This window comes from Pygocentrus nattereri, chromosome 29 (assembly GCF_015220715.1).
Source record: "Pygocentrus nattereri isolate fPygNat1 chromosome 29, fPygNat1.pri, whole genome shotgun sequence".
In the NCBI taxonomy this organism is placed as follows: Eukaryota; Metazoa; Chordata; class Actinopteri; order Characiformes; family Serrasalmidae; genus Pygocentrus; species Pygocentrus nattereri.
This window is the reverse complement of record NC_051239.1, coordinates 7,825,991-7,835,055: the sequence shown is the minus strand read 5'-3', so window position 1 is coordinate 7,835,055 and position 9,065 is coordinate 7,825,991. Positions and strand designations below refer to the sequence as shown.

Sequence of the window (9,065 nt, the reverse complement as noted above, 5' to 3'; positions counted from 1 at the left end):
GCGTACTGTCTGTCCTTCAATTAATGGTGAGGCCCAGTAACCTCGTGACTCACCAGCGACAGTCAGTATGTTCAGCGAAATCTCCTCTTCTGAACTGTCACACACAAAGCTTTGACTCGGCTCCACCTTATTCACACTTTTTCTTTGTGGGCGAGCAATTGACTTTTTATGATTATGCTTTTTGCTTGTTTCTTTTTTTGTTTTACATGCACGTTCGATGTGACCCTTGTTTCCACATCTTCTACACTCCAAGTCCTTGCTCCAGCACTCAGCAGCTAGGTGACCCGGTTTATCACACCTGTAGCAGCATTTGCTCACTGCCTTGTTCCTTTCAGCAGGCACCTTGTGCAGTTTCACACTGGTACTGAGCTGATGTGCCTCTTTAGCGGCTAATTCCATAGACGTGCTTATTTCAATTGCCTTTTCTAAAGTGAGTGTATGTTCTGAATAGCTTCGCTTCTCAGGCCACACACTAGCCTATTTACATTTACATTTATGGCATTTTGCTGACGCTCTTATCCAGATAAAAATAATTTTACACAGGTAGGCCAAGCTGGTGTTAGGAGTCTTGCCCAAGGACCCTTAATGGTATAGTGTAGGGTGCTTGCCCTTGTGGGGGATTGAACCCCCGTCTACAGCGTAGAAGGCAGGTGTTAACCACTACACTAACCAACCACCACAATCTCGAATAGTGTCCTTTAGTACAGTGTCGAATGCACAGTGCTCTGCTAGGCCCTTTAATGCAGCTACGAAGTTTGCTATCGACTCTCCTTCCTCCTGGCTCCTTTTAAGGAATCTGAAACGTTCCGCAATGACCAGGGGCTTCGGTGAGAAATGACCAGACAGAATTTCAACAATTGTTCCATAGGTTTTGCTACCTGGCTTGGCTGGCTGAACTAAAGAGCGACCCATTACACTCAAAAACGTGGGCACAATTTTGTCTCCTTCAATTCCGTTTGCCAGGACAAAATAGTCAAACCGCTCTGTATACGAGCTCCACTGCTCCACGCTAGCATCAAATGGGCCAATACTGCCAACAATTCCTGCCATTTTAACTCCCTTCTGTGCTAATTGTAGCAGTTACACGGCGAGCTGAATGAAAACGTTTCAGTCTGTGCCGTTATTTTACTCACGGCTGCAGCTTCCCGCTCGCGCCGACACCGTTGTTTTGCTAACCGTCACTTTGCTGAGGCGATTCTCCGTCACTGAGAGAAGTTTATTTCTCACAGGTTTAGCGCATTTTTGCACTTCCACAGCGCGAAACACAGTTCCATTATCATCGTCGCCAAGTTGTTGTGTCTTTAGTATTATATCAATTTATACTGAGACAACTAATTATACACGGAGACGGAGACGCGGGAGGTTCAGTTTAACACTGTTTACTTTTGTGTCAGCGACGATCAGCCGCCCGGCGGAGGGATACAAAATGTAGCGCTATGCACAGTAAAATATAGTGCCTTAAAATACTATGAGAACTACTTTATACATGACAGTAGTAGCAGTGACAGTAGTGGTAGAAGCAGTAGTGGTAGTAGTGGCAGTAATGGCAGTAGTGGTAGAAGCAGTAGTAGTGTAGTAGTGGCAGTCGTGGTAGAAGCAGTAGTAGTGGTAGTAGTGGCAGTAGTGGTAGACGCAGTAGCAGTGGTAGTAGTGGTAGTAGTGGCAGTAGTGGTAGAAGCAGTAGTAGTGTAGTAGTGGCAGTCGTGGTAGAAGCAGTAGTAGTGGTAGTAGTGGCAGTAATGGCAGTAGTGGTAGAAGCAGTAGTAGTGTAGTAGTGGCAGTAGTGGTAGAAGCACTAGCAGTACTGGCAGTAGTGGTAGAAGTAGTAGAAGTGGCAGTAGTGGTAGTAGTGGCAGTAATGGCAGTAGTAGTGGTAGAAGCAGTAGCAGTGACAGTAGTGGTAGAAGCAGTAGTAGTGTAGTAGTGGCAGTAGTGGTAGAAGCAGTAGTAGTGGCAGTAGTGGTAGAAGCAGTAGTGGCAGTAGTGGTAGAAGCAGTAGCAGTGGTAGTAGTGGCAGTAGTGGTAGAAGCAGTAGTAGTGGTAGTAGTGGCAGTAATGGCAGTAGTGGTAGAAGCAGTAGTAGTGTAGTAGTGGCAGTAGTGGTAAAAGCAATAGTAGTAGTAGTAGTGGCAGTCGTGGTAGAAGCAGTATCAGTGGCAGCAGTGGTAGAAGTACTAGCAGTGGCAGTAGTGGTAGAAGTAGTAGCAGTGGTAGTAGTGGTAGAAGTAGTAGCAGTAGCAGTACTGGTAGAAGTAGTAGCAGTAGTGGTAGAAGTAGTAGCGGTAGCAGTCGTGGTAGAAGTAGCACCAGTGGCAGTAGTGGTAGAAGTAGTAGCAGTAGCAGTAGTGGTAGAAGTAGTAGCAGTAGCAGTAGACGTAGTAGCAGTGGTAGTAGTGGTGGAAGTAGTAACAGTGATAGTAGTGGTAGAAGTAGTAGCAGTGGTAGTAGTGGTAGAAGTAGTAGCAGTGGCAGTAGTGGTAGAAGCAGTAGCAGTGGTAGTAGTGGCAGTAGTGGTAGAAGCAGTAGTAGTGGTAGTAGTGGCAGTAATGGCAGTAGTGGTAGAAGCAGTAGTAGTGTAGTAGTGGCAGCAGTGGTAAAAGCAATAGTAGTAGTAGTAGTAGTAGTGGCAGTCGTGGTAGAAGCAGTAGCAGTGGCAGCAGTGGTAGAAGTACTAGCAGTGGCAGTAGTGGTAGAAGTAGTAGCAGTGGTAGTAGTGGTAGAAGTAGTAGCAGTAGCAGTACTGGTAGAAGTAGTAGCAGTAGTGGTAGAAGTAGTAGCGGTAGCAGTCATGGTAGAAGTAGTATCAGTGGCAGTAGTGGTGGAAGTAGTAGCAGTAGCAGTAGTGGTAGAAGTAGTAGCAGTAGCAGTAGACGTAGTAGCAGTGGTAGTAGTGGTAGAAGTAGTAACAGTGATAGTAGTGGTAGAAGTAGTAACAGTGATAGTAGTGGTAGAAGTAGTAGCAGTGGCAGTAGTGGTAGAAGTAGTAGCAGTGGCAGTAGTGGTAGAAGTAGTAGCAGTGGTAGTAGTGGTAGAAGTAGTAGCAGTGATGGTAGTAGTAATCTGTAATGATCTTAAGAAAATCCTGAGATTTATGGGGAAACCTTAAGCGCAATACCTTGCCCGCCCTGCAGATGGCCAATATGCCATTTGGGCAGCATTACATTCACTATTTACACCCCAAGCCCATTGTCCATTTTCCAGGGGTGCTGGAAGTTCTGCATTCGTTTGTTTTATCATTTGAAACATAATTTAAAACGCGACAGACTTTTCGGAGGAAGCGCCACACAGATATATGCGAGGTGTTGTTGAGCAGCTACAGATTTCTGGACAAATGAATGACTATAGGTGATGTATGTGAGGGTGTTGTGCCAACTCAGGACCCTAGATGGTAGAAATACGTTGGTCGGGGAGCGTCGTTCACTTCTGTTGCGTTTTAAAACATGTTTCAAATGACGCTCTGATATAAAGATATAATATTGCGAGAAAAATCTTTGGTCCTTGCACAGGCAGCGGGGTTTTTTCTCCATCTTAGAGAAATCTGTGTCATTTTCCCCCATGAATCAAAACACATGAAGAGAGAGTAATTACCGCTCTGTAATGTCCTCTGGGTTTCTCAAACGCTAGAGGGCGCTCCCGAGCGAGTCCAAAATGAATGGGTTAAGATGGAGCATTTGGGCAAAATCATAGTTTATAAACGCTTAAACGTTTTTAATGTAAAAGAAGGCAATCGCTTCCTGAACACTTAGCAGCATAAAACATTTAACACTGCTGTTGTTTTTAAGAGCTTTTAAACTCGAGCTATAGGAGTTTAAAAAGACACCTCATGTACTTCCATGCAGTAATGCTAGCGTTGTGCTGTCCAAAACCCGTTTACTGCAGAAAAGGAAAAATACAGGTAAGATTTCTTTGTTTTTTTAGTGAAACACATCCTTCCACTTTCTAAAATTAAAGAAATGTTATGGGCGAGGGATTAGAAGCTATTTTAACTATCCATTTTTAGCCGTTGAGCTCCATTCACTCCCATTCATTGAGGACTCGGGCGCCCTCTGCTGTTCAGCAGTCCTGTTTTTGATATAACGGGGGAAATAGGAAGTGGCCAAACTCCTCATAAACCGGCTCTGCGTCAGTTGGCATGAGCACAATATACAGTTTGACGAACACTGCCACCTTGTGGTCGTCTTTATAATCTCACGCTGCAGTCAGAAGGGGGCGCTGTTCCTTCAGATTTAGCCCAGATAAATAAAACAGCTGTACGAGTGTTGATCCAGCAGTTTTATTCATCTAACTTTTATAAGTTATGCAACTGAATTTCTGAATAACTGAATAGTTGATTTTTAGGGAAGTTATAACCAGGAAATTCTTAATAATATAATCAAGACATAAAAAAAGCTACACCCGCTGATGGGCTAAAACAAAGAAAAGAGGCTCAGAATTTTATATTCAGTAAAATCAAATTTAATCCTTCCAACATTGTAGCTTATAAATGATTCAGTCACACAATGCCAAAATATAAAAACAGATTATTTACATATAAAGTGCACAGATCAAAATAAATAGTCTCTCATTAAATCAAACCAACACATAATATACGAAATTACATAACAAATCTCCCTTTCTTTTCCATATACACATGTAACATAGAACAAAAAAGAACAACAGCATCATCACCTTGAAATCAGAGCTTGATCTTGCAGGATACATTAGTGATGAGCCATAGCTTTGCTCTAGTTTGTATGTGGACATCACAGTTTGACAGGTCTTTTTATTTTGCAGCCCTTTGAAGCCTCCCTGAGTCAAAAATCTGCTTTACGGGGAACAAACCAACCAATCGCACCCAAATCATCTCATCTTGAATCAGTGGTGCAACCTCAAGAGTTCAATATGAGTTCAGTGAGTCTGTCCTACAGAAGCTTATTGCCAAAAGCTACAGGATGTTATTGCTTTGGGGTTAAAGGAGGAAGGAATGCCCTGACTAATGTAGTATTGCTGGTCTCCGTGTAGCCCTATTTCAGTATCTTCACAGTAACTCATCCTTAGAGGTGTAAATGTGCAAAAGCTACGAGATTCACTACTTAATCTCTCTGTGATCAGTTCTTCGTCGCACCATAATTATCAGTCCCGCCGCACAGTAACAGGATTCCAACATGTCTTTCTTCTTTGCCCAGTTGTACAGTGGACGGTCAGCCACGTTTGCTGGCGAGACAGTGAAATGCTAGGTGTAGTGTGGCTTGGCTGTTTCAGTAACTGTTCAGTGATGTTTCTGTTGAAGGTCAAGTGTTGGAGGTCAGTGGGGGGAGCCAAAAAGCACCAATGCATTATGATTTTGAAATATCAATAGTATTTAGTGAACGATGTCGCCGGTTTTTGCCCAAAGTTACATTCTCAGGCAATTTTCAAGAAAAGACTTGGAAAGGTTTGAACACCCCCAGTAAAAATGACAAGTTCTTCTAAGATTTACTAAGTCAGCACATCATCTACAGGGAACGATTTGGCATGTTCTGCCAATTTTAGTGCAGTATTTGTATGTATTTGCTGAAATTCACATATAATGTGCCATAAGCTTTACACAGGACACATTTCACGTTTTTATTTTTTTTACCCTAATATATTAAACTCAGCAAACACAAAGCAACTGTGCATTAAAATCTGCTTATTTTCACTTTGAAAATGAAAAGACCAGATAACCTGACCGGGGTGCACAAACTTTTGCACACCACATTCTCTGTTTTTGCACGTGAAAATAACTTGAATCAAATTTTGTCAAAATCTGAGATTTGATGATGCACTAAAGGCTTCCTAATCAAATTTGAACTGCTGTGAGGTGAGAGATTTACGCCTCTGGTGGTCCAGTAGTGCCCTCTACCATGTAAACTGAATAAACGAGGTCACATCCTTCATCACTGTGTTGGCTCAAGAGATGACTGCGGGAGACCCTCGTTCGTGTATGAAGACCTCTTCCGGAGCTTACTAGCAACGGCTATGCTTTGGAAACCTCACTATGACAGCAATCGGTGAAGTTTGATCCAACCAGGTGAGTTTGAAAATCAGCTTCGCCAGCCAGTGACACTAGTGTGGTCCACCTTGCTATTAGCATCGGATGCTTCATTCGCATTCAGAGGTCTTCATGTATGTTTGTTGTGGCACTAAAACACACTGCTGCTGCTCTTTGAGTCCAGAACAGTGTATGGACGCAGGACGTCCGTCTCGAACTGTAGCAGCTGCCCCATGAAGGCAAGATTTGGGGAGATGACCTGCCGTCTGCGCTTCACGAAGTCGAAGGCCTCGTCCAGGCGCACGCGGCGGGCATGGATCAGATACGCCAGGCAGATGGTGGCGGAACGGGAGATGCCCGCCTGGCAGTGGACTAAAACGCGCCCACCGCTCTCTTTCACAGAGTCTGGAAGAGAGTGAAGAAACAGAGAAGGTAGCTTCATTAACTTAACCACTCAGAAAAGAGACTCTACATCTTACGCTTAATATTCTAAATCTTATTTTTTCATTCATTTTTCCTTCTCAGTTTTACACTAACTGGGAGGATTTGCTTGTTACTGAGATAGATCAATCAAAATGTACACATTTACAAATCTACTAGATCTACACAGGCAGTTTATCGTATCATTATATCATATCATATATATATATATATGTGTGTGTGTGTGTGTGTGTGTGTGTGTGTGTGTGTGTGTGTGTGTATATATATATATAGGCTAAATGTTCTAATTGGCTGCCCTCATTCATAAAGCAGTCCAGACAGAAACACTCTATGAATGGGTGGGAACTAAAGCGCTGTTGGCCGAATAGGCAGATTGATGTAAACATACTGTTTTTTCTGACTGTACATTCAGTAATTTCCATGTATGGACCACATAGACTCGGCACATTTTGAGCATTGTTTACATTAAATTCCTCTATGTGAAAAAACAAGGGAAGTTGTGTGATTAACCCTAAATTATATACCACTAAGTCAATAGCCTCGACCAACAGAACGTATGATTCTGATACGCCCAAACGACCTAAATGACTGAAGCTGCGATGCTCACCTATGAAGCGGATGGCCTCCGGGAAGAGCACCCGTATATCTGCGGCCAGGCTGTCCTCCACCCTCAGGGTCATGTACTGCAGCTCTTGCTCGAACAGGTTGGGGCAGGACGAGGAGACATTGAGGACGGCCGTGATGCCGCAGCGCTCCAGCGTCTCTCTCCGAGACGAGTGGTGAGCGCTGCCCAGGAACAGGAAGGGCAGGATCTCCACCGGGTCACCCTGACCAACAAAACACGCAAACACTGCTGATCAGTTCACAAGCATTAAAACAGTCTAAGGTATGTCTCAACAAGTGAAAAGATCTTAAATCGGAACATCTAACGTGTCATTATGTTGCCGTTATGAAATTGCTGTAATAAAATAAAATTATTTTTCAGTCATTTTTTAGTGAGAGTCTTATTCTATTGAAAGCTAATTGTGCTTGTTTCATTTGCATATTTAATTATGCAGATACATTTGCATTTACTTGATAAGACAATGCGGATAACTTCACTTATTTCAATATAAAATGCAAGACGTAAATAATTTGGATTATTGCAAAAAATGATTCAGATAATGTTGCATTTTCTTTAAGACACAATGCAGACAGTTTGACTTATTTCAAGAAATAATGCAGATTATTTGCATTTTTTAAAGAAATAATGCAAATAATTTAGATTATTGCGAGAAATAATGCACTTAATATTTCTCCAAGACATCATTCATGAAATAAGCTTTTTTTTCAGCCAATGTAATAAAACACTCCCACTAGATAAGACTGCCTAAAACATGTAAAAATAAGAAAGGTGTAAAAATGATTTTATTTGTCAAGATATAATCATCCATAATATACAGTATGTCGCTGCTGTCGGAACAAAACCTCATATCTCCATTTTTGACGTTTTTCAGTTTTTGATATAATGTAAAAAAGCCTGTTTGCCTTTACATTGTGTGCAAATTTCATGATCAACGGATCAAAAGAAACGTCCCAAAATGACTTGGAAAAGTCTCTGGCTCCATTGACTTACATTAAAAGTAAAGTAGGTTTTTTCCTTCTCCTGTAAAGTTACCATTTTGGAGATACGAGGTTTTGTTCCGACAACAGCGATATATTCCCAATGACTCCCAAGGCCTTATAAGTTCACTTGAGACTGTGAGAAGACGGAAAATGCTAATCTCTGCACCGCTCTGTGCTCACCTCTCTATTAGCGGCTGGAGATCTGTGTCAATACTCTCTCACTAGCTCTGTTACTTTAGCTTTAACTGCTCTCTCAGCTCCTCCAGCTCTTTAGTCCACGGCCATGTGTCTGTATTATCTTCTATTGTGAATGATGAGTACCTGGTCGTACAGAGGTGTGGTCTTGGTGGAGCAGATAGTCTCTGGGTCACTGACGGCGGTGGGACTCCCACACATGAGCGGTGTGTTTAAACACAAGTCAGGATACAACGCTGCAAACTCATCAAAGCCACCTGAAACAGACGAACGCCACTCATGAGTACACAAACTCACAGAACCTCCCACAGCCTGTTCAGAGGAACTACACACCTGTAAACGCCTAGACAAGCCAAACACGTCGCATAAACCTGCTGACAGCCTTTCACACGTATTCATTAACTTTTCTTTACTGCTTTTCTCAGTTTTCATCCGTTCATCCAGCTCTTTTGTGGCTAATGTGAGGCCAGATGTTCTCAATGGGATTAAAGTCAGGCCAAAAGACCAGATTAATGGACCTCCTCTCAACAACTGCTGAGTGATAACGTTCTGGAAATAGTTCTAAACAGCAGGAGGCCTTTCTGTGAGGTGTTTTGGTGCTTTTAGCGATTGAAGGCAGTTTTTGTGTGTGAGCTTTTGCACTGGGGCCTATAAAATCCGAGCCAGGCCACTGTGTGTTTGCCTGCATTTAAGGCTCTACTTTATTTCTGTTTATTAAAATGAATGACTGAACAGTTCATTTCGTCACTACTAGAACAACCGCAGCACCACTTAGACTTTAGCAAGTGTTTCAGCTGGGACTGTTTAGGTAGTGACAACTTCAGTAGTGGCT

General features: G+C 42.6%; 1 protein-coding gene across 1 annotated transcript in view; it reads right to left on the bottom strand.

The window, feature by feature from the left end:
- Positions 1–4,440: 4,440 nt before the first annotated feature.
- The window catches only part of dusp2 (dual specificity phosphatase 2), a 5,893-nt gene continuing 1,268 nt past the window's right edge, over positions 4,441–9,065 (bottom strand). The window contains exons 2-4 of the mRNA XM_017719677.2: positions 8,360–8,490; positions 7,041–7,260; positions 4,441–6,397 (exon numbers count right to left, since the gene is read on the bottom strand). Of these exons, the coding sequence (XP_017575166.1) occupies positions 6,144–6,397; positions 7,041–7,260; positions 8,360–8,490 (605 nt within the window). The 3' untranslated portion in view covers positions 4,441–6,143. The remainder of the gene's footprint in view (positions 6,398–7,040; positions 7,261–8,359; positions 8,491–9,065) is intronic.